This window comes from Poecile atricapillus, chromosome W (genome assembly GCF_030490865.1).
Source record: "Poecile atricapillus isolate bPoeAtr1 chromosome W, bPoeAtr1.hap1, whole genome shotgun sequence".
Classification (NCBI taxonomy): domain Eukaryota; kingdom Metazoa; phylum Chordata; class Aves; order Passeriformes; family Paridae; genus Poecile; species Poecile atricapillus.
Window position 1 is genome coordinate 103,304,457 of NC_081288.1, and position 21,459 is coordinate 103,325,915.

The 21,459-nt window shown below is 42.1% G+C and overlaps 2 protein-coding genes across 2 annotated transcripts in view; both read left to right on the top strand.

Moving 5' to 3' along the window:
* Positions 1-1,035: 1,035 nt before the first annotated feature.
* LOC131591789 (probable G-protein coupled receptor 19) lies at positions 1,036-2,184 on the top strand. The gene has a single exon (XM_058862849.1). The coding sequence runs from the start codon at positions 1,036-1,038 to the stop codon at positions 2,182-2,184; it is 1,149 nt and encodes a 382-aa protein (XP_058718832.1).
* Positions 2,185-14,140: 11,956 nt separating this feature from the next.
* LOC131592121 (potassium voltage-gated channel subfamily KQT member 1-like) overlaps positions 14,141-21,459 on the top strand; it is a 492,490-nt gene continuing 485,171 nt past the window's right edge. The window contains exon 1 of the mRNA XM_058863404.1: positions 14,141-14,523. Coding sequence (XP_058719387.1) covers positions 14,141-14,523 — 383 coding nt within the window. The remainder of the gene's footprint in view (positions 14,524-21,459) is intronic.

The window sequence follows — 21,459 nt, forward strand, 5'->3', positions numbered from 1 at the left end:
GCATATTGTAATCCCCACCCATAACCCCTCCGTTGCTGTTGTCCCATTGGTCACCATATGAGCCGCCCACGGTCCTTAAAACCTGGCGCATGGGGGTGCCCAGGGTCTCGGCTCAGACCTCTCCCCTGTGATCCCAGCCCTGCACCTGTTGGAATAAACTTGTTCCTGGGAAATCGGGAGAGCCTGAGCACTCTTTCTCCCTTCGTCACAACCTGTGTCGCCCTGTGAGCCACGACGCCAGAGCGCAGAGGAGCTCTGGAGGTTCCAGGTTGAGCCTCGCAGTGCTTGCCTGGTTCCCCACTCCTGCCGCTGACATCGGCCACAGCTAGCTGAGGCAAAAGGGGCCGAGCGGGCAGCGACAGAGTCAGCCTTGCTGCTGCCTGGGTGGAAGGCCCTGACCAAGGTAAGAACATTCCCATTTCCCTGGATTTTCTCCAGAGCACAGCAATGCTCAGCGGCTGACTTCACCCACATGTATTGACAATGCTGACAAGACAAGCTGGGGCTCCACTGCTAGAACTCAAAAGGCTCTCCCATCTATCCCCCATCATCTGTCTGTGTACACTGACCTCCTCCCTCAGTATTTTCCTTCTGCAGCAAAGCTCAAGGTCAAGTCAAGGGTGCAGGGACCCTCTTGGTCTGCTTTTCTGACACTTTCACAGAGGAAGTACAGCTCATTTCTGGGATCATTGGGGCATGTTCTGCTCACTCAGTTTGCAGCTCAACAGCCCTGATGAAATTGCACCTCAGTCTCCAGCTGAGTCTCCAGCTCATCTTTCTGTAGACAGAAATGCTTGTCTGAAATACTCAGGCCATTCCTAAAAATCTGCACTAAACTTAATATTCTCTGCCATGCCACATAGTGTCACCATATATTTCTGACCCCTTTCTCTGAAATCTGCTCTAAGGAGTATAGAGACTACTTAGAGTTATCTCTTATTGATTACTTTGGGCTTTTCACGCAGTTGTTCAACAAAACCTTTTCTCTCTCTGTCTGCAGCCTGAGGAAAAGAGATGGCTGAGTTTGCCCACAACATGGATAACAGCAGTGGTCCTGTTTTTCTCCTTACCTTGCTCCTGCTGCAGAACACGAGCAGCCCCAAAGCCTCCACCCCTCCTGCTGGCTATGAGATGGCAGAACCTCCACCCCCAGGAGCCAGCTCCAGCATGAACCACTCTCTGGTAGAATATGGGCTGAGGCCGGGGGAAGTTGCAGCTGCCACCGTGGTTTGGGGAGCTCTGTGGCTGATCTCTGTCCTGGGAAACTTCCTCGTCTGCTTAGTGATCCACAGGAGCAGGAGGACACAGTCCACCACCAACTACTTTGTGGTGTCCATGGCCTGTGCAGACCTCGTGAGCAGCGTGGGGAGCGCGCCCTTCTTGCTGCTGCAGCTGAGCTCTGGGCAGTGGATGCTGGGCAGCAGGGTGTGCCAGCTGGTCAGATACATCCAGTACCTCACACCTGGAGTCCAGATCTATGTGCTCCTCGCCATCAGCGTGGATCGATTCTACACTCTCATCCATCCTCTGAATTTCAAAGTGTCAAGGGAGAAAGCCAAGAGAATGACTCTGGTCTCTTGGCTCTGTGGTGCTGTGTTTGCATCACCAGCCTGTTTTCTCTACGGCTTCAACAGCGACCACCACTGCAACTTTTTCCTCCCCAATTCCTGGCTCGGAACTGCCTCTGGTGTCATCCACCTCTCAGTGCTGTTGCTTTTGATCCCATCACTTCTCATTATCCTCTGCTACCAGAAACTCTTCACCTACATTTGGAGAAGTGGCACTGAGGACACAGATGGCAGGAGGACAATGAATATTGTCTCAAGAAGAAAAGTGAAAACTGTCAAGATGTTTTTCATTTTTGTCTTGGATTTTCTCCTGTGCTGGCTCCCTTTTTTCACAGTACAGTTGTGGCACCCACAGGAAACAGACTACAGAAAGAGCTCCTTGCTTTTCCTGGCCATCACCTGGATCTCCTTCAGTTCCTCAGCCTCTAAACCAACCCTCTTCTACATCTATAATGCAAACTTCAGAAGAGGAATGAAAGAAATTTGTTGCATGTGCAAATACACCAGAAGCAACATCTACACCATTACCACCAGTTCCAGTACAGCCAAAAATAATCACATTGGGATCACAGATATCCCAGCAGCAGCCCAACCGCACCAAAGGCTCCACCTGTGACGCTTTTAACAGAGAAGTCAAGGAGCAGGAGCTTGCCAGGGCTGGTGGGTTCAATACCACAAATATGTTTGGCAAGAGGGTTTCATTACTTTGAAAAGCAATGGATGTGCTATGGGGGTGCTATGTTTCCTCAAAAGAAGGAGGATCTTTCACTCTTTTGAAGCAATAAATAGTTACATATATAATAGTTCCATATTTTAGACCAGCTCCTTGGGTAGGAAAAAAAGAAATATTCTGTATTACTTAATGGCTTGAGTTTGATGCATTTGTTCTATTTCATGTCAGTTTTCACATTCTGCTTTGGGGAACTTCTCACCTGGAATCTGCAAGGGCCCTTACATTCTCTGTTTGTTGAGAGAAAAGGGAAAGAAAGAGAGAAAGAGAGAGAGAGAGAGAGAGAGGAAGTGCAGGAGGAAGTGCAGAAGTGCAGAAGGAAGTGCAGAAGGAAATGCGGAAGGAAGTGCAGAAGTGTGGAAGGAAGTGCGGAAGTGCGGAAGGAAGTGCGGAAGGAAGTACGGAAGGAAGTGCGGAAGGAAGGAAGTGCGGAAGGAAGGAAGTGCGGAAGGAAGGAAGTGCAGAAGGAAGTGCGGAAGGAAGGAAGTGCGGAAGGAAGGAAGTGCGGAAGGAAGTGCGGAAGGAAGTGCGGAAGGAAGTGCGGAAGGAAGTGCGGAAGGAAGGAAGTGCGGAAGGAAGTGCGGAAGGAAGTGCGGAAGGAAGTGCGGAAGGAAGGAAGGAAGTGCGGAAGGAAGGAAGGAAGTGCGGAAGGAAGGAAGTGAGGAAGGAAGTGCGGAAGTGCGGAAGTGCGGAAGGAAGGAAGGAAGGAAGGAAGGAAGGAAGGAAGGAAGGAAGGAAGGAAGGAAGGAAGGAAGGAAGGAAGGAAGAAAGGAAGTGCGGAAGGAAGGAAGTGCGGAAGGAAGGAAGTGAGGAAGGAAGTGAGGAAGTGCGGAAGTGCGGAAGTGCGGAAGTGCGGAAGGAAGGAAGGGAGGGAGGGAGGGAGGGAGGGAGGGAGGGAGGGAGGGAGGGAGGGAGGGAGGGAGGGAGGGAGGGAGGGAGGGAGGAAGGGAGGAAAGAAGGAAGAAGACTGCTTGTTACAATCCCTGTAAGGAATGGGCCATAGTGTATAAATGCCTAAATCCACCCAAAGCCATCTAGGCTTCCTTCCAATATGTCCCTGGGGATATTCCTGCACTGGGCTTGTCCATCTTGTTCAGACCCCATGGTCTGGTGGACAGGGTGGTGTTGGGTTAATGGCTTGATCGGATGATCTGAAGGGTCTTTTCCAACCTAAACAATTCTAGGATTCTGCCTCCTTCCAGTCTTCCTAGGCCTCCATTTCCCTTTGGGAATAAACTCCTTCTGGAAAAGTCACTGCAGATTGTTTTAGCAAGGTTTGACTGCGGAAGGGGTTCCTGAACAAATTTTCAACTCACAACTTAGTAATCCTCCTCCATGCAGACCCCGATGGAAGAGCCTCACGCTCTGCCATCCTGGGGCCTGTTGTAGTGTGTGGCTGTGGAGCCACTGAGCCATGATTCCATTGCATGGAATCATGGAATATCCTGGGTTGGAAGGGGAAGGGAGACCTGGCCCTGCACAGACACCCCAACAGTCCCACCTTGTGCCTGAGAGTGTTGTCCAAACACCCCTGGACCTCTGGTGGCCTCAGGGCTGTGGCCAATTCCTGGGGAGCCTTTCCCTGATATCCAACCTAAACCTTCCCTGACACAGCTCCAGCCGTTCCTTGGGGTCTTGTCCCTGGTCACAGAGAGCAGAGATCAGATCTGCCCTTCTGCTGTCCCTTGGGAGGAAGCTGCAGACTCCACTGAGGGTTCCCCTCAGTCTCTTCCAAGTCAGTTTTCTCCCCTCACAACTAAAAATACAACTTTTCAGTCACTGTATGCTGTTTGTCTACCCAAAAAAGGGACAAGCTCTTTCAACAACCTCTATAAGCAAAGCTCTGTAGATTTTTTTCAGGAAAATGCAAATGGATCATCCCTGGGAACATTTTCCCCATAGAAACATGATGGTGATGGTGTTGTGTAAATCTGGACTAGGTAGTGCTGCTTTTCTTTAATTTCAGTTTTTTTTCCTGTGCCTCCTGACATTTTTGTGCAAATGTTAATTGGCTTTTTTGGTAGCAATATGCTTGTGCCCCTGGCTGTGTCCAGGAGTTCTGGTTTTGATGTGTTTTTTTCATATTACAACAGAGCTGTTATGTATTTTACCCTTTCATTACTAATACAGGATCTCACAATTACTTCATCCACTTTAGCACAATTACTGGTCAGAATGCATTGTGAATGATGGACAATGAGTAATTACTACTGCTAATTAAAGTATAAACTTTGCAATTACAGATTTCCACAAGATTTTTGGTAATTTTACAAATTTTGAAGTATGGAATGTCCATCCATTGTTAACAGCTGATGGAAAAAGGACAAAGAAAGAGATGATGGAATTTTTAGTAGCAGTGCCTGATAAATGTTCAAAGCTAAGATTAATTATTTAAATTATGTAAATCTTTGTGTTTTCAAAGTTAATTCTAAGTGAACATGTCCAGAGATCAAAGACAGCAAGGCATCTGAGTGAGCATTTGGGCTTGAGCACCCAAAAATGGTTGAATCTATCCTGAACCTGAAAATTGAAGGTTTTATGTCCTGAACTAAAAAATGAATTGTTAGCAGTAGTAAGGTGCATGGACACACCTCTAGAAGATACACATTCCTCATGCTGTACACATGGGATATAAAATGGCACTGAATATCATATAATACATTCACAAATATCTCTTATAAATAATAACACCTTTTCCAATTAAAAAAGACTAAATCTTTGCATCTTCATTTTAAGCAGATGTGTCAGATGTACCTCATTGCCCTTACCATGATGAGTCATTGTCAAGGCCAAGAGAAATGCTGTGTATTTCCACGCTTCTCTGCTCCTGTATGTCCTCAGGACAGACACTTTGCAAGTCAGTTTGTGCGCCTGAATGCCAGGTGGAGAGTGGTATTAATGCTCAAAGTTGGAGAACCCTTTGTAAGTGCCCTGTAAGAACAGTGGCACTTATTAGTGCATTTTACAAATACTCAACAATGCCTTAAAGTGGTCTTACTGACCTTCGGAAGTCCTGCTCTATTTTCTCACTAGAACATTCTTACTTAGAAGCCACTCTGAATTTTATCTTATTTTCCACATTAGGGTAACATAAGAAGAGAACTTTTGTTGTTGAAATCGTGCTATTCCCAGAACAAGATCAGCTGTAGGTGTCATATTTTAGCTTGGAGTTCCTGTTTCAGTATTTCAATGTGGGTCACTTGCACGTCTTGGGTTGCAGTATCAAAAGTTATTGATTTACTTTAAAACCCTCTCCAAATTTTCCTGGTTTTCCTAAAAAGAAACCAGTATGTCACAATTATTTTTTACAAGTCAGCTTTCAGTAGAGTGATCCATGTTCAGCACACTGCTGCTTTTGGTAAATTTTACTCCAGATGAACATCAAAGGAACACCCTCCTGCTTCAGGAGAGTACTTTTAAAGAAACGTTTATGGGATGTCCTAGTTGCTAGAACACATAGATCTCAGGCTCACTCACTTCTTCCACAATCCTTACTGTCAAGGCAGCTTCTTTTCTACAGCAAATTTTGAACAAATCTTGTCACAGATACCTTTGTTTAGATATCCTGGATTCCGCCAAGTCAAATACAGTCCCAGATTTCCGAAAGGTGGACAAAAGTGAAGTGCCAGGTCTCTCAGATGCCAAGTGTCTTTGCTGAGCTCATCATATCCAGCTGAATGTATTAATTCTGTGAAGAATGTAGGATCTGCTCCTCTGCTGGAAATGTCCTGGGTGACATTCTGAGCACCCAGAGTGGTAGTACTCACCAGGGAGCTCTCCACCATTCTGTGTGTAGGAGAGCTAGGTCAGCCTGGCTTACTGGGATTGCTTAGAATGCAGTGGGGAAGAACCTCGGCCAGCTTGTGCTTTTTAAATCGCTGCAGAACATGCTAAGCCTGACTTTCTGGTCATGCTGCACGTATGCACTGCATGTTACGTGCTATGGAAGCAGTGAGGAGTTTAGAACTGCCAGAGAAAGCAATAGATCTCTCAAAAAAATTACAGGAGATGGAGGTAAGAAATAAGAAAATATGCTTCACTCTGAGTATGAAGTGAAGTGTCAGAAGAGTTACTGTCTGAGGCTCCAGCTTAGCACAGAAATAAGGTAATGTGGACCTGGTACATTAAGAATTTCAAGTTCAGTTTACTGCACTTTAATATCAGCTTGATAATCAATTGAAGGTTGTATAAGAGTCCATGGCTCACAGAAAAGACGTTTTGTGGAAACTGAATAAAATTAATAAAATGTCTTAGTTGACTTTTAAACTCATACATGTGAATATAAAAATGCCCAGCTCCACTTACCCTGAAAGGATTATTGTCATCTTTCCAAACTGCCTCTTTAGTTCTAATGTACAGCTCCTATGTAGTCTCTCCTAAAGTTCTATTTTGGTCAATCTTTTCAGATACACTTGAAATAAGCACCTACTTTTCATGGTATTCTATTACATCTCTAGAACCAATAACAGTATCCTTTTTCTCCACTGCATCACTAATGATTTAAACAAACCAAATCAAACAATGCTGGAACACTTAGTATAACTGAAGAAAGGAATCAAGTAACAGCTGAGGTTTGCTATGCAAGAATTTGTATTGCCTCTTATTATTTGAAGGTTCTCTGTGGCTCCTATCTGGTTACCTCTTCAGCAGTGAACCCGTTTCATGCAGTGGTTTTGTCTTCCTTTAATGCAACATAAGCATAACAACAGATACTTCACATTACATGGTAGCAATTTATTTAAGTTCATCTGCTTTTTTAATATCCGATATTGAAAATGCTTTGGCTTTATATAAAGCTGTACTATGATTTAGAATTACAGAATTCTGCTGGCCTAATGAAGAGCACTTAAACTGCACACCAAGATTTTCCAGGTGGAATAACATGAAAACAGTGGAATTTGTCTGCATTGCTCTTAAAATGACTCTCATGGAATGCGGGTATAAGTATTGTTTGACTTCCCATAGTGCCTCAAATGGCAAACAGGACGAAGACCTAATGGAAAACCACTCAGACTATTCACTGTGTCCTCACAGAGGTATAGCGAACGTCTTTTATTTCTATCTTTAGCACACTTTTATAGGGCCCGGCAGGGTTCGCGTGACTTAACAAGCTACTATTGGTTAATAGATATTTTTTAACATTCTTTTCCTTATACACAATGCCATTGTTTTTCTTCATTCTCGCTGTTCCAGGAGAGTTTCAAGGACACTGCCCTTTGAATTGTTGCCTGGATTGAAAGCTGGGTTGTGCAGACAGGCTTTTAGTAAAATATCATGCCTTTGTTCTGTTAAAATGTTTTCCTACGAGGACCCTGTGATGCTGGCATTTGTCTAATTGAAATTAGTGCTCTTGAAACTTTGCTGAACTATGGTGCAAAAGTAATGGAATCAAAACCTTTCCCAGTTCCAGCAGAGCAAAACATACTTCTTTGTCAGCTCTTTCACCTGGTTTTTCAGCTTGCATCTCCCCGCTCCTTGTACTGGGAGACAACATAAAATAGTGACAGGATACTGAGCGAAGAGACTGAGGCACAGAATATGCGTATTCTTCATGGAAAACTGAAATGTACCCTGAATGACTTAGGAATAATAGTTAAGCCACACAAGTGATTTGCTTATCTGAGATTTTTCACGTACACAGGTGTTGCAGTGTATGGAAAATTATGGTATAACCCAGAGACCTACATGCATGCACACAAACACACAGAGATAAACTGAATACATGACATCCTTGCTGACATTAAAAACGCAGGGTTTTTTTAGGAGATACATGTTGGATGGCTGTGGACTCATCAGGACTCACTGAAGTGAGAGAAAAATAGGACTTGGAGTCCCGCATTTACATAATGGTGGTGAGATGTTGCCACGGCGATGGAAAGCCTGGAGCACCGCAACTTCTCTAGAGACAGCCCTGAGAAGGGCTGGGCCGAAGCGTGTGTGAGCGGCTTCGGGCAGGCGAGTGATTCCAGCTCAGCTCAGCGGCGGCAGGCAGGCGACACGGGAAGCAGGGACGAGAAAGCTGGTCCAGCGTTCTGCTAAGCACAAACCTTTATTCAGGCAGAGCTTTGGCGAAGGGCGCCAGCAACAGCTAATCCACCGTACAGGGGAAAACCCGGGGTATTTATAGGAGAGGAGAGGGGTGGTGGGAAGCCCGAGATACATGTATGGAGGTGGGACAGCAGGGGGGAGCACCAATGGGGCACAACAGTTTAACATATCTAACTCAAAGACCCCTGGGAGCGATACATTGTGTCTCTCTTACAAAGAAGTACCTTGTCTCTAGGGGAGAGCCAGGATCTTGGGCTCGGCAGGCTCCTCCGCACCCACAAGATGTGATTTTTGGGTGGGTGGGGGTCTCGGAGAAAAGCAGGGGGTTGTTGAGCAGGGTCTCTTTGCTCTCTCCAGGATGCTGAATCTCATGGGTACCACTGAACATACTTTGGAAAGGGATACATCCTCAGGTATGGTTTCAGTACACAAGCTGTTTTGTTTTGTTGGTTTCATTTTGGGATGGTTGTGGATGTTGGTTATCAGTGGGGCTTATTTTAAAAGTGCTGCCCATTTTCCTCTGTCTGCGTAGTCAAAAGTGGCTGAATAGCTTTTTAACCAACCAGTCAAAAGCAGAACTAGAGATTTTAAGAATAAAATTTATGCCCAGGTGCTTACAATGTTGATGAATCTTCCAGAAATGAAAGGGACATGTTTTGTAGGAACAGGGAGACAACCTGATCTGAAAGTTGCTACTAGTTCCCCCTCTAATAATCATGTGAATTAATTGATTTTTTTTTTAAATTTCCATCAGGCAGATAGAGTTTATTAGACTCAGCATATCATCAATAATTTAAGTATGATTTAGTATAAGTTTTATATATTTATGATAATTCTAATATCTATACATTCATTATATGCATCATAGTATGAGATTTACACTTTCTTCACATATAGCTGTTAAGAAGTTCAAGCATTTCTTGAAGAACTTGCATCTTCTGTTCATTTTTTCAATAAAATATTTTAGTTTTAGTTTGAACATAGAGAAAAAAACCTTCGTAAGAGCAGGAGTGAAGTTAGTTTCTTACCGTCATTTTTACCATCATGAAGTGGAAATAAAAGAATTATGGAATTCTTAGACACTACTCTGGGTCAAGAAGTGAGCCTTGTAGACTATTTTAATACAAAAATGATGAAGCACTGCCAGCACTCATAAAAGGAAATTTATCGCATCATATCTTTCCTTGTGCGGTAAATAGCTACAAATACATTTCACTTGGCAAACTTTTGGAGAGAATGGAAGCCCAGGGTCTCAATCTGGATATGCACCATCTTTCCAATACCACAATGTACAAGTCATGATAATCTTAGTTTATATGCAGCATATTCTTGTGAAGGAGAATAATGGTGTTCATGGTGCACAATAAATTGACTACCAGGTGCTCCATAGACATCTGAACTGTGTAACAGATTGGCAAGACAAATATTGCCCCATTTTTCAGCCTACAGTTCAAAAACTGTAGTTTTTCAAGTACAGTTAAGTGAACTCAGAGCTGAAGCCTCATTTCATGATTCTCAATTACCTTTGTTTACAGTCTCTTGTAAGAGCCCACCAGGCTGGAAGTGGAATCAGAGAGCAGGGGCTGGAATTTTGCCCCCTTAAAGGAGTTCTGGTCATCACCAGCTGGAGCCACAAAATTCACTGGATTTGTGCCCCAATTCGATCACTGTTAAGATCCCACAGCTGACCCAGCGGGCTGTGTGGCACTCAGCAGTGCCCAGCTCCTGGGTATCAGTGCTGGCAGTGCTGCAGCTCACAGATCCAGAGCAGATCTTCAAGAGCACTGATGCAGGGAGCTTATGTCTGGAGAATGGAATCTGGGAGGGACAGAGAGACATGGGAATGCTTTGCAAGTATCATTTATTATTTACCCTTCAAGATATTTTCTAGCTTTAAGGGTTCCATATTATCTGTCTCTTGCATGACTCATTAACACTTCCTTCTAAAACAGCCCCTGGAGGAGACAGTGATGGGTGGTGCCAGTGGTGCTCTGTTTAAGTTTTTCTCTAAGAAGTGCCTCCTCCTCAAGAAGGGGCTCAAAAATGCATCTCAGAGACAGACATTTCTCTGTGCCTTTCCATCCTGGCCTTTTGGTTATAAATTCCCAAGTCTAGTGCTAAATGCAGTGCTGTCAGGGTGAGGAAGATGTGCTCTCTGAGCACAGGGTTGGCACTGGGCCCACCAAAATAAAAGACATGAAGTGAGCTCAGCCACAGAAGTCATGCTTCTGTATACACACAGTTGCAGGATGCTGTGTGCATCTGTAGTTAACAGTGAACACTTCAGCATTTAGACATTCCTGAAGTCATTCATTTGATGTAAGTCATAAATTAGTGAGGTGACCAATTGCCTTTTGAGATTTTGACTCAAAAATGCGATATACTGCTTTTGGGGGTGTGTGAAGGAATGAGTTCAAGTCTTCCACATCTCAGCGTATTAAAATCTTATCACTAAATCATCTTTTCCTCAATCAAGAAATAGGTGCTCTGGCTTCTCTTTCTGCTGTTGTTTCAAACCCACTGCTATTATGTTGAGTTTTTGCTTTTGCAGTAAAGCTGGGTATGACTATTCCCTCAAAGGAAACTTATTTTTAATTTTAAAATATCCATGAAAATTACTTCTTGGTTGGTTGGTTGGTTGGTTGGGGGTTTTTGTTTAATTTGTTGGGGTTTTTTAATGCTTTTTTCCCTCCATAGTTTGGCTATTTTGTAGAGCTTGAGTAATTACATTCAGGAGAGGTTTGAGGTGAGGACACACAACAATTTTTTCATTTAGCAAGTTACTGTCTGGAAAAGTTAATAGAGCAGAGTATAAAAGTATTAATTGATGCAGCAAGCATTTCAGGAAGAAGCAAAAACCTGGAGAAGGATTTTTGTGGCTCCAGTCAGGTATCAGTTCTCAATGACCTGCCATAGTATGTGGAATAATGTATTCAATTCTGTGCACAGGGTAAACTGAGCAACACAGCATCCAAGGAAAATGTTCTGGATGGGTTGGCTTTTAGATCAGACTACATGTATCATGTATCAGGGAAAAAGAAAGGAACTAAAATGGTTTGGGTTTGGGTTTTTGTTTTGTTTTGAAGTTTTTGCAGTGTTATGGAAATATAACTGGGAAACTAAGAAATAACTTTCTGGAATAATCTTTCCAAGGAAAGAGATGCCTTTGCCCATGAACAATTATGATAAAAAGTGAAGACTATGTCCAATGGAAGCATTTCCCCTCTGACAATAACCATAGGGTGAAAGGAGTACCTTTGTTCCATTCTCAAACTCCTGGCTCTGGAAAAGTGGGAAGCTTAAGTTTGGAATGCTGGTGTTGCATACAACAGTCTGCTTTCTGTTACAAGAGGGAGGAAATGAGAGAAAGAGCAGTATTCACTTTCTTTTTCCTGATTAGAGAGGTCAACAATAAAATGGGGAGTTTGATGCTGGAATGGTTATGTTTGGGATTCTCTTCCTCCCAAATTAATACAAAAAATGACTTGGACCTCAGAAAGGCAACAACATGAAAGAACCCTGATTTTCCATTACTTGATGGAACAATGAAGGACTGCTTTTGGCTTTGTCAAAACTGGTGGAAAACCCCCTGAGCGACTGAAGCCGCTGTTTAGACTTTCCTAGTAAGAAGGGAGGATGCAGAGCCTCCATCTTGCCACAGACATCACCTAATTCAGTGTTTAAAGATGTGCAGTAAGGAAAGGCTGCTTTTAACGCAGTGCAATGAGGTGTCTGCAGATAAGAAAAAGACTGTGAGGGAAGTTAAGCTGTTGCTTGTGATTGCTGGTTTTGACAGTAGGAAGAGACAGGCCTAACTTCTCTCTGAAATCATCCGAACTGTTCCTGATTCTTGCAGCGCCTTTTGCAAGGGCAGCCATATAAGGTAGCCCAAAGGGAGGGCCCCTGCCTTGCTCAGGGTGGGACTTGGGGAGCTGTGGACAGAGCCGGGCAGCAGCTCCTCTCCTGCATCTCTCCAGGGTACTCTACGGTGTGCAGCAGCCGCCAGGAGAGGGATACGCCTGGAGAAAGTAGGTGTTGTTTGCCAGCTGGTTTCGGGTTTTTCTGTGCTGTGTCTGTGGGATGCCGTGTGTGGATGGAGCAGCACAGGAAAGGCGTTCTAGGGAGCTATGTTTGCAGCTCTGCATAGCCAGCCTTGTCCAGGCAGCCTCAGCACCCCAAAGTGAAAGAATACTCTTAGAGGTGCTTCTCAGGGATCTGCTGCAGGCTAGCTTGGATGAAGGGCTTTGTGCTTTAATGTTTGCACCCTCCAGCTGTTCATTAAGAGAATTGCCGAGGGAAGGGATGTATTTCTCTCTTTGCTCTAGGACTGATGTGGAAATGTGAACTGATGCTCACCTTTCCATGATGGGTGTTAAGAAATGATTTCAGTGTAAAAAGTCATGTTAAAATGTATACATATAAATATTTTGTGAAATAACTTGGAGGACTCTGTTTAATGTACTGCAGTGGAAGTTCATTCACTACACATGAGGAGCTTTAAGCAACAGCAAAGATAGGCTTAATTTTAAAAAGCAGGGGATGAAGGCTGAAATGGTCTCTCTAAAATATTCTGCTGAGGCTAAAGTTACTGAATGTGGTATGTAAGAAATAAGGCAGTAGAAAAAAAGACATCCACTCTTAGTCTTACAAAACTCTTAATATTGCTGCTAAGAAATTGCTGCTCTATATTAGCGACAATTTAATTCTGGTCCATGAAATATGTATTGATCTAGAACAATCCTATTGTCTTTTCTGTTTTGTCTAGGTACTTGTTTGAGAGTAGCAAAATTAGCTGCAAACATAGAAGGGTGTTGCCGCTGAAGATGAACAGATCACACGGACACAGGTCGAGGTGTGGTGAAGAGAAGAGCGAGGTTTATTTTTCCCTCCAGGATTTATAGGCTCCTGACCACAGCCAGGGATTGGATGGTCAGGATAACACTTTCTCACAGCACTGGCCATGAGAGATGTCCATCACAAGACGTGTAACAGAAAGAATGTACACATATCTATGTTTACAGTTACTGTCCTGGGAAAGTCTTTAGAAAACTATGTTAGCAAGCTCAGAAGCTGAGTTTTCAGGGCGACAGAAGGGCTTGTAGAAAATTGAGGTTCAGGCCAGGAATTTTTGATCTTTTCCCTTGTAGCAATATTAACCTCCCAGTATCATTTATCATTAACAGCATCCTCCTTTTTACACCTGAGAAAAATTGTTCCACAGTACTGTGTACTGCAAGATCGGGTCCCATGAGATGACTGAAGTAATTTATTTAAGTCTTAAAATCTTCCTGTAATGCTCTAGGTAAGTTTTCCTGAAGTGTAGGTGTTGAAGTTCAAAGCCTCATTCAGGTGTGTTTTGGGAAACACTTCATCTCTAATCAGGGCACTTCAAGAACTGCTCAGTTTAAAGTGATCTGGTAGGATCAGGTCTCAAGTCTCTGCTGCTGCACAAGTGTTGCACCATTTAAATAGTTCTAGGCTTCCTTCTTAACAATGTAATTTTGAAACTTTATTTTCTTCCCTTCCTCCAGAAGTCTCAACCTCTTTCTTTTCCCAGACTCCTGTTCCTTCTGGTGTCACTGTCTCATAGTTTTTTCTGATATAATTTCAGAGGCTGTGAGTGACAACAGGTGACAGACTGGCAGGTCACACTTGTGTCACAGAGGAGCTCCATGATAGCAGCACGAAGTCATCTTATCAGCTGCTGGAGAGCCCTGTGCAGGGAAGACATCTAATCCCTCCTTCATGATTTTAATATTGATCGGAGGCAGCAATACCTGTGTGTTGTTGTGGGATGTCCTATGGTGGTGGAGAAACTGCTGCATACCCGGCGTGTAACCACCATGGGGAGGATCAAGGCTCCACTCTCCAGCTGAGCACTCTGAGTGGAAATAGCAAATCTGCAGCATTGTTGGAAGTCAGGAAGAACCTCAGCACCATGCAGTATTCTCCTGTGTCACTGAAAACAGAACCCCTCGTGGATAAAGGATCCAGGATTCCCCAGAGCTCTGGGGAAGGCACAAAGCCTGCAGTCTGCTTGGACAGTGGAGCTGGCAGGGCCCGAACCACGAAGTGCTTCCAGAGCCAGTATCTGACCAAAACCAGCACACAGGGACAGGTCTACAACTTCCTGGAGAGGCCCAGTGGGTGGAAGTGTTTTATCTATCATTTTGCTGTGTAAGTACCTACATTTTCACATGATCTTTGGTATAAGAAAAATCTGAAACTGCCCATTGAATCAGCCTGGAATCAGTACCTGAGCTCCTGGGCTCAAAACCTGTTCCATGAGTTATCTCCTGAAGACAATGGAAAAGCCAATTCCTCAAAGAATCAGCCACTATATCCACTATAGTTCCCAAAGAAGGCTCTTTGTTCTCCAAATGATCTTTGTTTTTAAGGATGTATGTGTATATTTGGTATTTCTGAGGGCAAATCCTCTATGCTCCTGGCATTTCTGATTGCTGATTGATCTGCTTTACACTGTTCCAGCTTCAGACACTGCCGTTTTTACCAGATGTCCAGCTGTGATCAGACACAATTTGCTCTTGTAAATTTGTTTTGCTCATGTAAAGAGCCAAAACAAGTAATTTGTTAGATAAATGTATAACATTGCTAATTTGAATTGATTTATAGTCATCAATGTGAAATGAGTACAAACTTAGTAAAATGTTTTTCATTACATGCAAGGAAGCAATTAAGGCTTCCATTTACCCTGGGAAAGCCGTGGTTAATATATTAATCCAGCTGTTACTGTTTCCTTTGAGCTGCTTATGGTATCTGTCAAGCTTAGCAAGACCTCAAGTACTGTTCTGAATGCTGCATAACAGAAAGATAATTTGTCATCTTAGGTGTAGAAAAGTTCCAGTTTTGCTCTCACTGAGACCAGAGCAAGTTTTACTGGCCAGCTGAGCCAAAAGTCCTTACTTTTATTATAAAATTAGCATATTTCCTAAAGAAATGAAGAGTGTTGAAATTACTCTGTTTGTTTGAGATAAACTATGACCTGACTGCATTTTGGGAATAAACCCATTATCAGTGGCTGCAGTAAGGAACTGCCCAGAAAAATATATGGTAATTCTAGGAATGAACCCTAATGCTTCTGTTTAGCATAAAATCTATAGTCTCATTAATACTTGCTTCCTTCCCCCCCCAACATCATATACTTATTTTTGAAAGGATTTTTTGATTCATGAAATTTCTCCAATCAAAAAGATAGGGCCTCTTTCAAGGACTATGCTTATAGCATGCTTTATTCCTAAGGACTAAACAGATGTGATTTGTGTAGATTTAAATATATGAATAGTCATGATTTAAGCATATTGGAGACTACTAATCTTGCTAAAATGCATTTGTTTCATCATCTGTGTTGCTTTTATCCCCAACAAAGGACCTTTATGTGCACTTTTTTATTCTGAAATATGAAGAGCATTAAGATAAAATTAAAAATCTGTACACTCTTTCAGTATTATAAAATTTGAGGAAATGTTGGTAATACCAACAGCAACATTTTTTTTAAGGATTCCTAACTTACATGAAAGAATACATAAATTGAGTGCTCTTAAAAGTTATTTGTCTTTGAGGCTGCTAGAAAGGAAACATTTGAACAGCTTGCAGCTCTTGGCAAGCGTTTTGTCTCAAGAATATTTTTGCTACTAATTATCCCAGTAACTACATGATGTATTCATTCAAATAATGAGTTTCTGTTTTGGAAAGAACATGCCTTATAAGATTATATATCATTACAGTGAAACATTGTTAAAAAATATACTACTAATCTAAAATACACTTAATTTTATAATTAGAACAACCTGTAATTTATTTCTAAAAAGCTTCCCATGTTTTATCTGTGGGTTTGGAGGTAACTTAAGTGCAGCTGATCTGATGCTGATGATTATGATTATTTTCCTAATAAATCCAAACTTTCCAGTAAATGGCTGGTATTTGTGTAGCCTGGAGGAGCTGGATGTTCTCTGTCCCTTCTGTCCTTCCCCTGCCACAAAGATCACACAACTCATGTAGAAACTTGGGGGAGCTTTCTGTCCAAGAGAGACTGGAGTCTCTTCTCCAGTCCTGACTCCTCCTGGAGTCAGTTCTGCTAGAAAGAACCTGACTTTCCAAAACCATACAAGGTGAGGGAACAGCAGGTGCTCCAGGAGGTGACCTTGTCTCTTTCTAAAATTACCAAGATAATCACCAATAACACTTGTAGAAAGTTTCTTTTAAGGGAATAAGTTCAAGGTTCTTACGGAATTTTATAACTGTGTTAGAAAAGGGAATTATTTTTGCATAATTAAATCTAGAATTTGTATTATTTTAGTAGAGTTATTGGAGTTTTAGTGGAGGTTGAAATTATGGTTTCAAAACAAAGTGAGTGAAGGGGTGAGGGAGTTTACTTGAGAATCAATGCTAGTCTTGGAAACCTTCTCACTTGGATAGTTTTCCAGTTTAGGTCTGTGAAATACTTCACCTCTAAAATGCCCAACAGAACAGGGAATCTCACTTAGCAAGAGCTGAGGGCTTGAGAAGCAGCTTCTCCATGAACATGCAATTCCTGTGGCTGTGTAAGAGCCTTGGGGTGTTGGAGATCATCTGTGTTAGAGCCCAGCTATTTGCTGTGTGGTCCTCAGTCCAGAAAAAGCAGCATGTGCCTGGCTTCGGTTAATTTCTAAACTCAGCTATGTGCTTGCTTAAATCACATCCAAATGTCAGGTATTAGGGTATAACTCTCATGTTTTGCCTCTTGAAAGAAAAATACAACCTGTATTGCTGGTGAGTTATTTATGGCAGTGACGTTACTCGGCAAACCTACACATTTAAATCATTTAATTGCAGGTGGAGTCTTACTTATGTGATTGATATATTTCTGAAGCCTACATCCATATAGTGTCTACTGGAACGGCTCCACTGTGGGCTGGAATGCTGTGTCCACCTGGCTGGCTATCACTTGTCACTATTATGTGAGCCACAGAAGCCACCTGGTGTCAGCCCGAGGCGATGTCGCAGCGCGGGTTGCAGGCAGGAAACCCGAGTGTGTCCCGGATCCATAGTATTTTCCCCCTCAGTTACACCCTGCTCACTGCAGTCCAACCCCCTTTTCCTATCTTTTCCATTTCTCATGCAGGGACTGCTAATTTTTGTCTTTTCAGCTGCTGTTGCCTGGTTGGATTAATTTTTCAGCTAAAAAAGCCAGCAGCTTAGGGGGGGACCTGAGTTCCCTTGGACTGAGAAGTGAGGGAGCATGACAACTGGCTAACAGTGAATATGGTGAAAGAAGGAGAGAGGAGAATTTGGGATCGAGACACTGAAGTCCAGGTTGGTTTGTGGTGGAAGCTGAGACTGGTGCCAGTGATGCTGAAATGGAGAAAAGCAATACAAAAGCAGTGTAGTTCAAGAACAAAGAGAATCTGATTTAAGCAGGAGGTATAAAGGAAAGAAGAAAAACAGGTTGTGGAGATCAGAAAGCTGGATACACAGCACAAAGGGGACAGCTGAAAATGGTCAAGAAGCTCAGAGAGCCACTTGGAGGAAGAGGGTAGGACATGACAGCTGGGAACTAGAGAAAAGCAGGAGCATGGAATTCATGATGGGACAAGAAACCTTTCACCCATAGGCAGCTAATTTGAATCTTGTCCAAGTCAATAGTGAAGAAGAAGCAGTGATGGCTGTGGGAAGGTACAAAAGGAGCTGTTGGTCCCAGTCTAGCTCTTAGCAAACAGATGTCACATCACCCCTGGAATCAGCACAGCTGGAATGGCTGCGCTCAGACACTGGAGAGACCACAGACTGGCTGGGAATGGAGGCAAATCCAAGGCAAGAGGGAGGCCCAGGATAGGGACTCTTGTGTTCTCAGGCCTGCCATTTTCTTGCTGTGTAACACTGCAAAAGCTTAAGTGAGAACTTGAGCTGTTGCAGGTCACTTTGTGTTGGTTTAGCCACTTGATAAATGAGTTGTTAGACCTTGCTCTTGTTCAAAAGTTAGACCAGCATTTGTATCCCATAATCTCCTATGGGATGATGTGAGCTGATCCACCAGGTAGCTCACTGCTAACAAGCCAGCACCAGTTCTGCTCCCCTTGTGCACCTCCAGCATTCAGCTTGCTCCTGACAGCTGTAGGTGTCCTTGGATAGTTAAACTTGGAGTTACACTTGGATAACCAGTTCCATTTTTGACACCAGCAGAAACCTACCCCAGTGGAAAAAGAGTGGATGGTCTTCAGATGGGTGCACATTAAGCACCTTGAAACACTGTCCCACTGTTGTTTTCTCAGTGGATCAAAATCACTTGTTAAATTTCATGTGAAATTATGCACAATAATTGCAAAGTAACATTGCAAATCATCTGGCAAGTACTGCAGACCACCTGGTTTGACTGCAAAACATTTCATAAGTGCAGGGTTTGGGTAGACATAAACTGCCTTGAGATTTCTGGGGAAACAGCTCCTCCAAATGGTGATTCAGAGAGGGTAATGGCTGTGGTTCTGAATTATTCCTATGGGACACTGTTTGTCTCTGGGAATTGTGTGGTACAGATAAGGAAAATGTATTCCCTAGGGTATGGTTTCCCAAGAGCTGGCATACTGGTTTACCAGTGCCAAAAGGTCTTGGTGCCCCTCTGTCACCTTCCCTTCTTCTCTTCTGGACACACATTTCTGCTGCACAATTCGTGTTGCTTCTGGCACTTGCTGGAGTCCTCCTATGTTTCATCAGCTCCCTGTAATGGCAGGAATCTAGATCAGCAGGAAATGAGAAACTTTTGGGACCTTCAGGAGTTGCAGCATGTCAGCAAATGGTCTAATGGGGCTGCAACCAGTGCTAATACAGTTGGCCAAGACTGGAATGGAATGAGGCAAAGTTTTCTTTTTTTCTTCTTTTTCTTTTTTTTTTTTTTTCCCCCATCAGAGATCTGCAGTGTGGGCTCAGTTTTATATGAAAATATGCCCTAGATTTACCTTGTTTCCCCTCTCCTCCTCCAGACTGACTCCCACAGCTCCCTCAAAGAGAAGCACATGTGCATGCACGCGCACAGGTACCTGTTCCTGGCAGCTTGCTCAAAATAACTCAACTGAACAATTACTGCTGAATAATTAAAAGTGCATGATCCTTACAAAAATACGAACAACATCAATAACATCACAGACTTAAAACTTTGGGAGGAAAGTACAAAAGATCAAAAATATGTTTATAAAAGGGGGGGAGCTAGCCAGCAGAGGATTTTTTCCTTTAGAAAAGATTCTGTGCACCAATGTCTGTGTCACTGTGAGTAATACATAAACATGTGAATTAAAATTATTCGGACAAATTAAAAGTTGCAATTTTTTCCTATTATTGTTCCTCCCCAAACTTTGCTTTCTCAGGTTTTTTTACTTTCTTCAACTCCGTGTAAGAAATGCTAATCGTGTTCCATTAATGAAATTGCAGAAAATCAGAGCCACCATTCTGTCTGATATTCCATTTTTATTTGGTGTGCAACTGTTGCTGATGTAGAGAGCTGTAAAACGCAAAAAATGTAAGGATCTAGTGGTTCTTTTTAATGGGGCACTTGCCTGCATATATTTTGATCCTTTGAGTGTAGCAGCTCTTCAGTGAACTGAAGTAAGTTAGCACAGTGTTCTCCAGCTCCTGTTTTTATCTGGAAATGGAGTGTATAACCCACTATTTATAACTGTTTATCTCAAAGGGACTGTCAAATTCCTGTTTCTGTCCTTTCCACAATTATCTCTAGAATGCAAACAGATATTTTGTTTTTTCCAATGATGTGATTGTAATATGACCAACACAAGCAACAAGTAAAGTTCAGAGTAATTATAAGCACATGGCTGCTTTTGAGATTCTGGCATTGACCTTGATGTCACAGCTTATTGTGGACATGGTGTGCTTTGATAAGAGTAATGCTTCTTCTTCTTCTTCTTCTTCTTCTTCTTCTTCTTCTTCCTATTATTATTATTGTTATTATTACTATTGTTATTATTATTATTATTACTATTATTATTGCTATTATTATTATTACTATTACTATTACTATTATTATTACTATTATTATTACTATTATTATTATTACTATTGCTATTATTATTATTACTATTACTATTACTATTACTATTACTATTATTATTATTTTATTTTTATTACTTGTATTATTATTGTTTTTATTTATTATTATTATTATTTATTTTTATTATTTTTATTATTTTTATTTTTATTATTTTTACTATTTTTATTTTTATTTTTATTTTTATTTTTTATTTTTAATTATTTTTATTATTTTTATTATTTTTATTATTTTTATTATTTTTATTTAGGGTGTTTCTTGCCAGCATAACATTATTTTGAATTTTATATAGAAATGTCACTGACAAAGTTTTCAATTTTGAACTACAGTGGCTACTTTTCATCTGTGTACTACTGAGAGGTACTAAGCAGATGTCTCTGATGACAAATTTCAGGTACCAAAAAATGAGCAGTACTGAAGGGAAGAAACTCAAGAGCTCTTTGTTCATTGAAGTGGGATGTTCCTCTTACTGCTTACGGTTGGATGTTCACCTGGATGAGATGGTGGGATGGCTGAAGTTGCTAATGAAGGCACACTGATATTAAAGAAAGTTGTCATTAGGGTTCTGTAAAGTTCCAGGACTTGGCTGTTCCAAAAATATATGGGGGTAGTTATTAATTTTTAATTTTTAATCTCTCTTCCTAAGAAAATGAGGTTTCTGCAACCACACTCTCTGAGCATGTCTGTGTGAAAGGGCCTTACCGAAAACTTTTGAGCCAGTTGGTGATTTCCAGCTAACATGGACAGGGGATGTGACATGTCAGAGAAACTGTGCTTCTTCTCATTTGGTTAAAACAGACATTTGTTGAGAGAAATTAAAATCCCCAAGATGAAAACACTTCACTTGGAGGTCCTTTAGATTGTTTGGCACCAAGGAGTCTTTTCAGGAGAGAGATGTTAGGAAAGCTCCTAAGGAAGAACTTGGATCTGGGAGTACTTTGTGTTAGGCACAGTCACCTAATCACAGGGCACAAAGCCACAGCACGAGTAAGTTTTATTTTCAATTTTTGAATTATTGATAATTTTTTCCATTATTTCTGTAAGAAATTCAATACATCTTATTC

Excerpts from the sequence above, each read along its gene's own strand:
- LOC131591789 (XM_058862849.1), top strand. The coding sequence starts at position 1,036 with ATGGATAACAGCAGTGGTCCTGTTTTTCTCCTTACCTTGCTCCTGCTG.